Source organism: Mobula birostris, chromosome 14 (assembly GCF_030028105.1).
Source record: "Mobula birostris isolate sMobBir1 chromosome 14, sMobBir1.hap1, whole genome shotgun sequence".
Classification (NCBI taxonomy): Eukaryota; Metazoa; Chordata; class Chondrichthyes; order Myliobatiformes; family Myliobatidae; genus Mobula; species Mobula birostris.
Window position 1 is genome coordinate 78,446,022 of NC_092383.1, and position 14,391 is coordinate 78,460,412.

The following is a 14,391-nucleotide window of genomic DNA, read 5'->3' on the forward strand; positions in this document are numbered from 1 at the left end:
TTTGTAATGTGAATTAGTATATCCACCGGGATTTACTTAAGAAAAGATTTGATTGTTAGTTGCCCTTGTACATACAGTGGCATGCAAAAGTTTGGGCACCCCGGTCAAAACTTCTGTTACTGTGAATAGCTAAGTGAGTAAAAGATGACCGGATTTCCAAAAGGCATAAAGTTGAGGATGACACATTTCTTTAAGATTTTAAGCAAGATTACTTTTTTATTTCCATCTTTTACAGTTTCAAAATAACAAAAAAAGGAAAAGGGCCCGAAGCAAAAGTTGGGCACCCTGCATGGTCAGTACTTAGTAACACCCCCTTTGGCTAGTATTATAGCTTGTAAACACTTTCTGTAGCTAGCTAAGAGTCTTTCAATTCTTGGGGGATTTTCGCCCATTCTTCCTTGCAAAAGGCTTCTAGTTCTGTGAGATTCTTGGGCCGTCTTGCATGCACTGCTCTTTTGAAGTCTATCCACAGATTTTCGATGATGTTCAGGTCAGGGGACTGTGAGGGCCATGGCAAAACCTTCAGTTTGCGCCTCTTGAGGTAGTCCATTGTGGATTTTGAGTTGTGTTTAGGATCATTATCCTGTTGTAGAAGCCATCCTGTTTTCACCTTCAGCTTTTTTACAGGCGGTGTGATGTTTGCTTCCAGAATTTGCAGGTATTTAATTGAATTCATTCTTCCCTCTACCAGTGAACTGTTCCTCGTGCCACTGACTGCAACACAAGCCCAAAGCATGATCGATCCACCCCCGTGCTTAACAGTTGGAGAGGTGTTCTTTTCATGAAATTCTGCACCCTTTTTTCTCCAAACATACCTTTGCTGATTGCGGCCAAAAAGTTTTATTTTAACTTCATCAGTCCACAGGACTTGTTTTCAAAATGCATTAGGCTTGTTTAGATGTTCCTTTGCAAACTTTTGATGCTGAATTTTGTGGTGAGGACACAGGAAAGTTTTTCTTCTGATGACTCTTCCATGAAGGTCATAATTGTGCCAGTGTCGCTGCACAGTAGAACAGTGCACCACCACTCCAGAGTCTGCTAAATCTTCCTGAAGGTCTTTTGCAGTCAAACGGGGGATTTAATTTGCCTTTCTAACAATCCAATGAGCAGTTCTCTCAGAAAGTTTGCGTGGTCTTCCAGACCTCAATTTGACCTCCACTGTTCCTGTTAACTGCCATTTCTTAATTACATTACGAACTGAGGAAATGGCTACCTGAAAACATTTTGCTATCTTCTTATAGCCTTCTCCTGCTTTGTGGGCATCATTTATTTTAATGTTCAGAGTGCTAGGCAGATGCTTAGAGGAACCCATGGCTGCTGATTGTTGGGACAAGGTTTGAGGAGTCGGGGTATTTATAAAGCTTTGAAATTAGCATCACCTGGCCTTTCCTAACAATGACTGTGAACAAGCCATAGCCCTAACAAGCTAATTAAGGTCTGAGACCTTGGTAAAAGTTATCTGAGAGCTCAAATCTCTTGGGGTGCCCAAACTTTTGCATGGTGCTCCTTTCCTTTTTTCACTCTAAAATTGTACACAATGAAAATAATACACTAATCTTGAAATGTTGAAAAGAATGTTTCATCTTTAACTTTATGACTTTTGGAGATCAGTTCATCTTCTACTCACTTAACTATTCACAGTAACAGAAATTTTGACCAGGGGTGCCCAAACCTTTGTATACCACTGTATTTGCAGTCCTTTTTTTTTTATCCTTTCTCATAGCTCCTATATATTAGGTATTCACTCTTTTCTTCCCCTATAGCAATGAATTGGAATCCAGTTCCTAAGTCTTTTCTTTTTGCCGTTTAGCCTGCTACACTCCATGGTCTGCAATCAAGTACTTAAATCTCTTTCCCTCCCTGTCCCCAAAATCCTCCTTTTTTTATTTCCCATACTGAGTTGCATGTAAACTAGGCCTCAATAGAGAAAATGCACAAAATCAATCAGTAGGGAGCATCTTAAAGTGATTTCTTATTTCGTTTTATGACATATAGTGGATTCTGTTTCCCTAGTGCCTCAAAGACTGTATAATTGTACTTCAACCTTGCTATAGTTTTGTTCTCTGTACCTCTGCAACCAGATGTTTGCAAACCTTGTCCCATGCTTTGTCTGAATTCCGATATATTATACATTCCTTTTTCCTTTCTTCCTTCCATTAGGGGAAAGTTTGTTCAATCAGCCTACCTCATGATTGAGGATCTACTTTTATAAAACTTTCTCTCACTGCCTCTGTTCTCTTAAACCTCACTGTAGCTAATCATCAGTGTTCACTTGATTGGAAAAGCCTTTCCTGGACATCAGGGGATCTCCACTCAATAGCTTCCCGATGCCAAGTGCAGAAGTGGATTGCCTCTGCAATGGATCTTAATGATGTGATTTTTGTATCACAATGTGGAAGTCATGGCCAAAGTGCAGTGACCAGGCATGGCATAGCCACCTACCTCACAAACAGAAGCTGTCCAATGGCACAAAATGCAAAGTTAATTCTGGGTAGTTCACTGTATCAGAGGAGCCTCTGATAGATCAGTGAGGATTTGATGCCAGCAAAGTTGAAGTCTGTAAATTTATTATCAAATACATGTACGTCACCATATGCTATCATGAGGTTCCTTTTCTTGCAGATATTTACAGGAAAATAAAGAAATACAATAGAATTTATGAAAACCTATACATAAACTAATGACTGACAACCAATGTGCAAATAAAACAAATAGAGATAGATATATAAATAATACTGAGAACATAAATTTTAGAGTCCTTGAAAGTGTGTCTGTAGGTTATGGAATGAATTCAAATGAATGAAGTTATGGTTGTTGGATAATAATTACTGTTCCCGAACCTGGTGGTATGGACCCAAAGTTCCTATACCTTCTGCCTGATGGTAGTAGCGAGAAGAGAGCATGGCTTGAATGGTGGGGGTCCTCGATGGATGCTGCTTTTTTGTGGCAGTGCTCTTTGTAAGTGTGCTCAATAGTTGGGAAAGATTTATCTGTGACAGACTGGGCTGTATCTGTCACTTCCTGTACCATTCCTGGGCATTGGTGTTTCCATGCCAGGCCTCAATGGATATGCCATGGTATGGACATAGCTGTAGTTTCCCAGGACTTTAAACAGTGTAATAGTATTTTGTAAATCGTTAAGGAAGTGGAGGCTGATGTTGCCTGCAACCCTTTTTTAATCTTGTGGGTGATATTGACGTCACAGTGAATGACAGGCAGAGCAAATGTGAGCTTGGACTAGTATCCACTGTGTTGGAATGAGCTTAAGGATCCCTGTCACTGCCATATACTCTTTGTGTGGCACCTGCAGGATCATAAGCCAGAGCAGTACTCTGGAGTGGAATTTCAAGATGAGCTTACCCTTGTTTTGACTTTCTGACCAGTTTTAGTGAATTGTAGCTTATATGAGAGAGTCTTGTCTCTGATAATGCCCAAGATTTTTGGATGAGACTCGTGGACAAGACATCATGTACATATCAAAATTTTAAGTTCTTTCCTAGCTTCTCTGCTGTTCAGTTTTCTCTGGAGTAGGCTGTAAGCTAATAGCTATAATTTATAATTTTTCCAAGTTTGGTGGACTGGGAAGATTTTCTTTCATGTTAAGTATCTAACTGGACACGGAACATGAGATGGTGGGAACAACAATTCAACATAGCAGATGTCTCAAGTTTTCTCTTGGGGAAATTATCCAAAAATTAACACTGAGTTGTATGTAGCTTGCAAAACTTTTAGTTCAGAGATGGCTAGCTGGAATTACACTGATTGCACCCTTGTCCTGCTCTCTGGACACATTGATGCCTCAACAATGTGATGCATTGGGTGCAAATGCTAAAATCTTATTAAAAGTCTGAATTCTCCACACAGATGTACTGTCAAATTTGGTGCATAAATCCTAATATGAGAACCTTGTGGGAACATGAGTCCAGGAAAGTGTGCTTCTTGAAACAAGGTAGCATTCTTTCACAACTCTTTTCTGTTCACATGACTCGGAGCTCTAACTTTACAAACAGTGCAAACTGCTCAGATTTCAAGGTGTGAAACTTGCATTTTTATCTGCAGTTAGTAGAAGTTGGCAGATTAGGCAAATATGAACTTTTGCTATTAAAGTAGTGAGAGTGGAGAAGTGGTGTGATTGTGGAAGACCTTTCTCCAGAAGCCTCTTTATAACTCCTTCCTATTCTCTGTCACACTTGGTTTTGTGTCAACAAATCTGGAAAAATAAAACCTGCTCCCCTCAACAAAATTGTTGATCTGGATTCTGACTAGCTGGGTTATAGGCACCAATTCCTGTGGTACCCACTAGTTACAACCTGACAACTTGAGAAAGATCCTTTTATTTTTATTCTTTCTCTCTGTCAATAATCAGCTCTCAATCTATGTCAATATATTATCTCTAGCTCCGTGTACTCTTACCTGTTGACCACATAGCATAGATAATTTGATCTGCATGCAAACTTTTGGAACCAGATCTGTGTGCTGCAATTAGAGAGTAAATGCATCTAATTGATTGTTACATTGGGAAATTGGATGTGGCCATTCCTACTCAAAGTACAATTTTGTATACTTCGTTTATGTAGCATCCACACCATCATATTTAAATTTCTGTGTGTGTGTGTGTGTGTGTGTGTGTAGTCCCTGTTTTCTGTCATCTAGCCTTCCATCATTCTAATTCTAACTATCCGTTTTCCTCTATCTCATTCATGCAGTGCATATTCCACAGGGTGTCAAGATGCCATGGATAACCATGAGTTGCTTGCTCTGGAGGGGGAGATGAAAATTAGCCTGCTCTGTCCATTCTAGGATAGTTGGCTGAAAGCATTGCTTTTCATTCTTTACTCTCAGATCAACTATTTGCCTGTGGTGATTTCTTCAATCAGCTGTTCAGTGGGGCATGTGAAATCCTGAAACTAATTTAAAGTATCTTGTAGACTGGATAAACTTAGTTTTTAGGTAAATCTTCCTGTTGTATGCCACACTGCTGTGTTTCACTGTAAGCCTACAGGATAGTATGAGCAAGATAAAATTAATGTGTGCAATAACTGACTTCGGTATTGCGATTGGTTCCTTGATTACATCAAATTGTGTAGACAGTGTATGATCAATTATTCACAAACACACATGGCCTATGTCAAGTTTACCTCATCTGAGGGTCAGTTATGTAAAACCAGACCCTTTTTTTTTTCAAACTCTGATCACTAATACCCAGAATCTCACAAGAAGAGAAACATTCACACTGGAGATTGTGGCAGTGAATAAACATCTGTAGTTTATTATACTGAATACTGTATATCTTATCTGTGTTACTGTTCTGCTTTCAGCTTTTCGAATGATCCCATATCCCTTGGAGAAAGGTCATCTTTTCTATCCATATCCCAGCTGCACAGAAACAGCAGACCGAGAGTTATTGCCATGTATGTTTTATGATTCAACCTTTATACCTTGATGAAGATTGTTGCTTTTCTGTCTAATTTAGCAGAACCTTGAATAGTTTTAAATAAAAGTCATGCTTTAATAAAGTAATGAAATGTTATTGTGTTCCTTCTTCACCTGCACCCTTCCCAGCTTCAACACTGCTGAAACCCCAATTCATAACTTTCTCATCTCATGATTTAACTTGCCAAAATTTCCTTAAGCTGCTTCTATTCTCTACAAACTCCACTCTGTTTAAAATCTTATAAAATTTGTTCTCTTTTTTTTTGCAAATTTTCACAATCCCCTCATTCTTTTTCCTCAGCACTCAGCATATGATCTATGCTAAACACACGAGAGTAGTATTGAGGGTATCAAACTGTGGGACATATCTTTTAGATGATGTTGAATTGTCTTGTCTTTATCAGTGAACAAAAAAAACTGGCTGGACTTCATAAATTATAGGGGGCACTCCCCTGCAACTTGAACAACATTTAATCTTTTACCAATACCACAAATAAAAACACAGAAAAGTAGTACCGGTGAAAGAGAAACTGAGTTAACGTCTTGAGATGATGACCCGAAATAGAAACTTCTTCCCTCCGTCCACAGATGCTAGCGGAAGATTTTTAGCATCTTCTATTTTTTAAATTCAGATTCTTATTATCTGCAGTATTTTATTTATGAACCCAAAATATGCAGATTCACTGGTCATTCTTCTTTTGCAAACTCTTGCTATGTGCAAATTGTTTGCCCAGTTTACCAGAGTACACTTAAAAAGTAATTCATTGGCTGGAAAGTAAATGAATACTGTAGTGCTGCACTATGTCACATAATAGTCCTAGAATGGAAGGAGGCTGTTCCATCCATTGAGTCTGTACCGGCTCTATGTAAGAACTATGTACTGTTGCCACAAAACAACAAATTTCACAACATATGCTGGGGATACTAAAGCTGATTCTGATTTTTGCTAGTTCTGCTCCCACATTCTTCTCATAGCCATACTAATTCTTTCCTTTCCATCTTTGCCAGTTATTCTGGAACATAGCAATTAAATCTGTCTTCACCACCATCCCAACAGTGCATTCTAAACTTTAACCACTTCATAATTTTTTTCTCATGTCATTTTAAGTTATTTTGCCTTTGTTCTTGTCCCTCCATACCTTTCTCGTCCAAATGCCTTTTAAACATTGTAATAGTATGTGCCTCCATTACCTCCTAAGGCAGCTGTTACTAAATATTTACAAGTCTTTGGAAATCTCCTCCTTGAAGGCAGAAGCAGAAATCTCGGAATATTTTTAAGGCAGAGTAGTTAGATAATTGGAAAAACAAGGAAATTAAAGATTAATGTGACTAAAAATGTGGTGTTGAGACTATAATCAAGCCAAGATATTATTAAATGGCATTGATATCAATGTTGTTAAAGTTGCTCATCCACTAGTCCGCTTCTGTGTCCTCTCTGACCTTGCATCTTTCTGAAACTGCAGATACAATGCTATAATATTGGACATTAAAAACTATCTGGGCCTTGTACATTTTCCCTGGGTCCCTTGGGCTTTTTCAACAGCTTTCTCAACCGCTTTTCCCCCCACTTCCAATGAACTATGCACACATACCCACAGATAGGTCTGTTCTTGTACCTGTTTTAGAACATTGCCCTTTAGCTTTTATTGTTTCTAATCATTCTCCAATTAAAATGTAACATTTGCATTTCTCAGCATTAAACATCATGTGTTACTTATCAGCCTGTTCAATACTGTCATATTCCCTTGAAGTCAACACCTCCATGTTTTATATCATTTCCAGTTTCCTATTTTGTACTGTACACCCAAGTCCATGTCATTATTATAGATGGAGAGAAGCAGTGATCTCTTTATTAAATCCAAGGGCATCCCACTCTCTATACTTTCCTCCAGTTCTAAAACATTCAATCTGTTTCTCTGTTTACTATCACTAAGCCAATCTTCCATCCATGTTCTTATAGTTCCATTTACTCTGTGGACATGCTCCTCCATTCCCTTCTATTCCATTGACTTCAATCTTAATTAAAAGCCTATTATACAGAACTTTATCATACACCTTTTCCAAGTCCACGTATCCCATGTCTGCTACGTTTTTCCCCATTGTTTCTCTCTTTTGGTTACTTCATTGAAAAATAATTAACAAGTCTATATAGATCTAATCAGTGCACAAATGGAATTTCTTTCTGAATTTTCTAAATTCTGCTTGAGCACGTGCCCTCAAAATCACAGAATGGTCATAACATGGAAGTAAGCCATTCAGCCTGTTGAGTTTTCACTGGCTGTACATTAGAGTAATTTAACTAATTTCCTTTCCTTTTAGCACTGTAAATTCTTTCCTTTTGGAAAATTACTCAGCTTCATGCTACAATTGTCTCGTACTACCCTTGGCAGTGTATTCCAGGCTACTCGCTTTCATTGACTGTGCCTAGATTTGACCCTTCCTTCAGTGGGAACACTTCCTCATCACTCTGATATACACCTTCCATGATTTTAAGATAGCTCAACCAGATCTCACAATATCCCCCCCTTTTCTGAGGATAACGATCCCACCTTCTCTAGTTTATCCACATACTCCTTCTGCCCTGGAATTGTTTTGGTAAATCTCTTTTGTATCCTGTCTAAAGCTTTCACATTTTTCCTGTTCCACAGTGCCCTGAACTGGACACAATGAACATAAAAAATAGGTTACTTTCTGCTCTTCCATTTAATATGATAATCTGACTTTAATCTTAACCCTGCATTGCAATCTACCCTTGATAGTTCCTTGATAAGTATTGACTGTGTCTACCTGTAGTGTTGAGGAAGAGTTTTCTAACATTAAAAAAAACAACTCCTGTTTGTCTTAAATCCCTATTTCTTGATTTGCCACAAAGTGGACGTCTCAGTGAATGCCCCACAAAGCCAGAAATCCAGGTTCAATCTTGACGCTGGGTGCTGACTGCGGAATTTGCACATTCTCCCTGTGACCATTTTGGTTTCCTTGCACATCTAAAGATGTGTGGTTTGATAAGTTAATTGGGCAATATTAAATTGCCGCTGGTGTGTAGGTTAGTGGTAGGATCTAAGGGGAGGTGATGAGAATGTGGCGACAATAAAAACTAGGATGAATGTAGGATATTTTGAATGGGTGTTGGATGATAGCATAAACTTGATGGGCCAAAGAGCCTAGTTCAGTGCTCTATGACTCTAGGTCTTTTACTTTATACATTTAGCCTAGATCCCACATACTTTTGTAATACCCTTCAGAACCCATATACAACAAAGTACAGTACTGTGCAAAGGTCTTAGGCACATATATATTGCTCGGGTGCCTAAGACTTCTGAACAGTACTGTACTTGTCAATGTGGAGTGGAAAATGCGTTTATAAATCTGGCTGGAGCAAAGGATGTTGGGAATGGTGAGGCTGGAGCGCTGTGGGAGGGTAGTGGGACAGGTGGCAGAGGAGTGTCAGGAGCAAGGGGGTGGTGCTGGTGCAGACACACCCAGCCCTGAGGTACCAAGCAAGTCATTTGATTCCAAAATTTGGTTTAGTGGTCATTACTGAATATATCTCTGGCGCTTCACGTTCCCTCCCCTCTCCCTTCCCCTTTTCCCAACCAGAATTCCCCTCTCTCTGCCTCTTTCACACTCTCAGTTCACAATAGAAACCCATATCAGAATTCGGGTTTATCATCACTCACATATGTCATGATTTTTTTGCAGCAACAGTACAATGCAATACAGGCAATTACTATAGTACTGTGCAAAAGTCTTGGGCAGTATATACATGTGCTTAAGACTTTTGCACAGTACTGTTTGTACATATATCACCAGGTGCCTTTGTTCCAGCATCTATTTTAGAATTACATCTTCATTCCTCAACTCCAGTGCACACTGCTAGCACATTGCTCTTTTAAACAATGTGCCCCCAAGTCCATCCTAATTTCCCTCACTTTTACATCTCCTCAGAATTCAACCTTGCTTTTGATTGCACACCTTTACTTTTCCCCTCTCTCTTGGCTTCTGGTCCACTTCTCCCTAGTTCTGGATTGTCCCGCATGAAAGGACACAGTTAAAGTTAAAGTTTATCAAGTTCGGAAGAAATGACTGATAAATGCAGTTTCCACGATAATATCTAAAGCTTTAGCTTTGAATTTTTCTTTAGTAATTAAGTAAAAAAAAATGAGACAATTCATGTTGAAAATTCTTGGCATACTGCAGCAGTAAAAGGGTTTTTGGTTTTACTGTTGAATGTAAAATTGTGCTCAGCTAAGTGAACATTTTAATCGCTGAATGAGTGAGGTAGAATTCAGGGTGGGGGGTGCCTTCGTAAAACCCAGGTTATTTTAAATGCTTAATGTATTATTATGAAGCTTAAAAACTGTGCCTTATCAGTCCCGGAGCTGGGTGCTGTGCTTCAGTTTGTAAAGGAAATGCTTCAGGGCACAGGTACACACTACAGGAAAGATCGGGGGTACTTTCTGTATTAACCATACATTGTATTTGCTATAGCCTCGGTGTTCAAAGGTTATATTTGTTTTTATTCAAACAGTTGCTCAGCTCTTGCTGCTTGTATACTGTGGCTGAGTGTGTGTGTGTCTGAGGATGACTTTCAGAGCCATCTACAAAAAACATGTTGGGAAGCTGTATTTTTTATTTTGAAATAGTGACTGGCTGGCAAAAAATGAATTCCTTTCTGAGACATTGAGTCATACGGTCACTTGATTAAGAATTTAATCTCAGTGCTTAGAAAGAATATTTTTGGAATCGGCTTACTGATCGAGAATGAAAGTGCAGCAGCAGTATCTTGAGATTCAATAGAAAATGCTTGTGAACTTCTTCATACCAGACAAAAACACCATCATCAACTGATGTATAATTCAACGCTCAGAAAGTGGCCATTTGACTCCTTTGATCCTTGTTTCAAAAGTTCCTCCTCTCAACAAGCTTCATCTCACTGCCTCACCACATCTTTTCCTTTCGCTCTTTTACACTTTCATTGTTTCCCCTTAAACACATCTTTGTTACATGTCATAGATATCCACATTCTAACCATGATGGCTAAAAGAAGATTTATTTCTTGAAAAGTAAATTGTGGTGCCCTACACCACTGTCCCCGTTTCTAAAACACCTACATTTTAAAAAATGCAACCATAGACAAATATGTAAAAGAAAACGATGTTGATCTTTCTGTCATTTATTTTTCTTGAATGTGTAGCCATTTTAACCACTGAAAATGAAATGCAGGCCAGTAGTTCAGATACATTTTTCTCATTAGGGAGAGGTGTATAAATGCCTCATGATGTCCTTTCCTGTTTAATATAGACCACTACCTCATCACCATAGCTCACAATACTTTAGCTTGCAGCACTGTATAAGCACTGGCTCTTGTGCCTATGCTAGCTTAATGAAAGAATTATTTCTTTAGCTGCATTTTATCCCCCATTCCTATTTAAACATTTCCATTGTCTTAGGTCTAGGTTTATATACCCCAAAAAATAAGTTTTCTGTTCACTTTATTGTTGTTGACAGGTACAGGGAGTTTATTTTTTAATCTTACTTATTAAACTTCCCATAATTCTGAAAATTTATAGTTGATCACCTCTTTATTCTTCCTGAAAGGAAGAATGGTGGCCCAGTTTCTCTGGTCTCGCCTAATAACCAAAACACCTCACCTCTGTCCTTTATACGTTTTAATTAAAATGCTAGAGCCAACTTGATTTTTGTTTACAACTCAATCAGCTCAACATACTTTAAAAAAAATTCATGGATCTCAATCTGAAGTCTCTGCTTCACTATTCCTGTAATGGCTCCTGTTATTCTTATTCTTCTTATTTAGTATTGCCCCACACATCCCTAGTTAAATTCCAATGGACATTGTTTTTACTTTTTTAATTTAATAATAATATACCTAAGCCTTCCTGGGTTGGTACTATGTGATATGGTGTTGTGGGTCTCAACATTTTACATTCATCTTCAATATTGATTACTATGGTCAATTATTAACACACCAGCCTTGAACTGTAAGAGAAGTAATCTGCATCTGTATATCACATCAAGCCTCTACTGCCATTGAACATCTTAAGTTAGTGCAGTAAGGTAGGAAACATCTAGTAGTTCATACACGCTATGGTTTATGCTCTCCCATTAAGACTATCTGTCAGAAACCTTGATGATCTGAAAATTAAGTAATCTTGGGTTGCTGTGTTTTTTGCAACACACATAAAAGTTGCTGGTGAACGCAGCAGGCCAGGCAGCATCTCTAGGAAGAGGTACAGTTGACGTTTTGGGCCGAGACCCTTCCAGTATTTGTTTTTTTTTAGTTTTAAGTCCTCCTGCACGAGAGCCAAGAGCAATTCCTTTTAAGTTTTTCTACTCTGTAGCTGGACAAACGCGCACCAAGTATATCGTTTTCTCTTCGCCTGCTTTCTGTGCGTGTCCTGCGCTTGCCCAGTAGAGGAGATTCGCCCAAATATCCGTGTTAGTGTAAACAGAGGTATATTGAAAAACGCTTAGTGTGGACGCTTATCGTTTTTACTCGAAACCGGCGTTTTCAAAATTATCCGGTGTAGCGTAGACGTAGCCTAAGTAGCCTACTTCCGTCAAGGATCTAGACAGTCACTTTGTTGCTCATTGTTTAACTTGGCTCCAGAAAGGTGTCAAAAAAGAAAGGATGGGGGGAAGGGGAAAAGAGAACACAAGCCAGTGAAAGTAAAGAGGCTCAAACAATAAAGCATGTGTTGAGGAGGTTTCAAAATTTAAGCTAGATTTCTGATTTAAATATTTTAATATTTGTTGCTGCATATTAAATTGAATGACTACAGTCCCATTCCCCAAAACACACAAGATCATCCCTTCCTTCCCTCTGCACCCTCAGTTTGAATTGTATGACTCTTCCTCATTTGGACCAAACTACCACATACCAATTTATTTCTCCAGGCTTTGCCCTTATCCTCTGTCCTGCCCCAGTCTATCAGACATGTGATCTACATCACACCCTATCATTCCCTCACCATCTCTTTCACCCAGCTCCCAGGTGCAATCTTCCTGCCCCACAGATCTGTCTATTTGCCAGAAAGCAGTTAGAACAATTAAACCTGATTGTGGACTTTGAAATTATGTCCCACTATTATATTCAGTTTTTCTCTGAAAATACCTGAACCAGAAATGGAAAAGAAAAATGGTTTGAAGGTAATTTATAATTTTATCAGCGATTATGAGACGATACTTTCATGCAATCAAGAAAAATTAAGGAGTCAAAAGAAATCCAATAGTCTTGGACATAAATAATCAGTTCATTGGCATCTGGAAGATAAGATTCAGGTCAACATTTCAGGTGTGTGTGGCGTATTGTTTAGAGGGTAAAGGAATGGAAACAATTTGTTCCTATTTGATTGTGTTCCCATCATAGCAATCTACAGGGAGATTCTGATTATGATATGGTAGTACCGCAGACCAGAACATGACTGTGGCTCACACCAGGAATTGTTTTGTGCTTGCATTGAGAAATGATTTATGGCAGAAAATTTAGTACAGTGATCTGATTTAGAGCTAGTGGGGTTGCTGCCTCACTGCAACAGCGACCTTTGTTCAATTCTGATCTGTAGGGGTTTGCACGCTCTCTCTGTGACCACATGGGTTTCCTCCAGGTGCTCGAGTTTCCTCCCACATCCCAAAGATGTGCTGGTTAGTAGGTTAATTGGCTGCTATAAATCGCCCCTAATATGTGGGCAAGAGTTGAAAAAATGTGGGAAGAATGAAAACAAAACCGGATTATTGTAGGATTAGTGTATGGAGGACATGGACTGACATGTCAGAATGGGAATGGGAAATAGAATTGAAATGGGTGGCTGAGCACCTTCATTCCCTTTGCTGCAAAAAGTGGGATCTCCTGGTGGCCACCCATTTTAATTTTATTTCCCATTCCAATTCCGACATGGCAGTCCATGGCCTCCTCTACTTCTTTGAGGCCACACTCCGGTTGGAGGTCCCATCTGGGTAGCCTCCAACCTGATGGCATGAACATTGACTACTCGAACTTCCGATAATTGTACCCCCTCCCTTCACCGTTCCCCATTCCTGTTTTCTTCTCACCTTATCTCCTTACCCTCCCACCTTCTCCCTCTGGTGCTCCTCCTCTTTCCTTCCTTCCACGGTCTTTTGTCCTCTCCTATCCGATTTCTTCTCCCCCCTCCCCCACCTTCTCCAGCGCTTTATCTCTTTCACTAGGCAACTTTCCAACTCTTTATCCCCCTCCCCTTCTCCTGGTTTCAGCCATCACCTGCCACCTTGTACTACTTCCTCTCCTCCCCTCCCAGCCCCACTTGTGAACTCTGACCTCTCCCCTTCCTTTCCAGTTCTGATGAAGGGTCTCAGCTCAAAGTCAATCGTTTGCTCTTTTCCATAGATACAGCCTGGCCTGCTGAGTTCCTCCAGCATTTTGTGTGTATTACTTTGCAAGTGGCTGACAAATAATCTAGGCCACCAATATCCTTTATTAGTGACTGTGCATACAAACTAATGAATAATAGTGATAGAGTGTTAGCCTTTATAACTAGAGGATTAGTAAATAAAGTACAGGAGCCTCACAACCTGCACATCACCATACCTATCTCTAACTGGTTCCCCACTTCCTTTCCTTTATTCTGTGTTCCACTGTCTTCAGTCAGATTGCATCTTCTTCAGCCCTTTATTATATCTGAGCTTCTCACATCCTTCCCATTCCACCCCCACTCCACCTATCTACCAAACCCTCTCAACAGAATTCCGGTAATTGTACCCCCTCCCCTGCCTGTGCATGCTCCTCACTCTCCCCCCTCTCCCTACCACTTCATCCATGCTTCTATCCTCTTTCTTTCGGTCCTGATGGAGGGTGTCAGCCCAAAACATTGACAGCTTATTTCCCTCCATTAATGCTGCCTAACTTCCTGAGTTCCTCCAGCATTTGTGAGTTGCTGCCTGAGGTTTTGTTACCATTTT

General features: G+C 39.5%; 1 protein-coding gene across 5 annotated transcripts in view; it reads left to right on the forward strand.

The window, feature by feature from the left end:
- LOC140210002 (suppressor of tumorigenicity 7 protein homolog) overlaps nucleotides 1-14,391 on the forward strand; it is a 146,914-nt gene that overhangs the window by 117,585 nt on the left and 14,938 nt on the right. For 4 of the 5 annotated variants that reach the window (XM_072278722.1, XM_072278726.1, XM_072278725.1 and 1 more), the window contains one exon: nucleotides 5,319-5,411. The exons of the other annotated variant lie outside the window; for it this stretch is intronic. In XM_072278722.1, coding sequence (XP_072134823.1) covers nucleotides 5,319-5,411 — 93 coding nt within the window. The remainder of the gene's footprint in view (nucleotides 1-5,318; nucleotides 5,412-14,391) is intronic. 5 annotated transcript variants of the gene reach the window in all.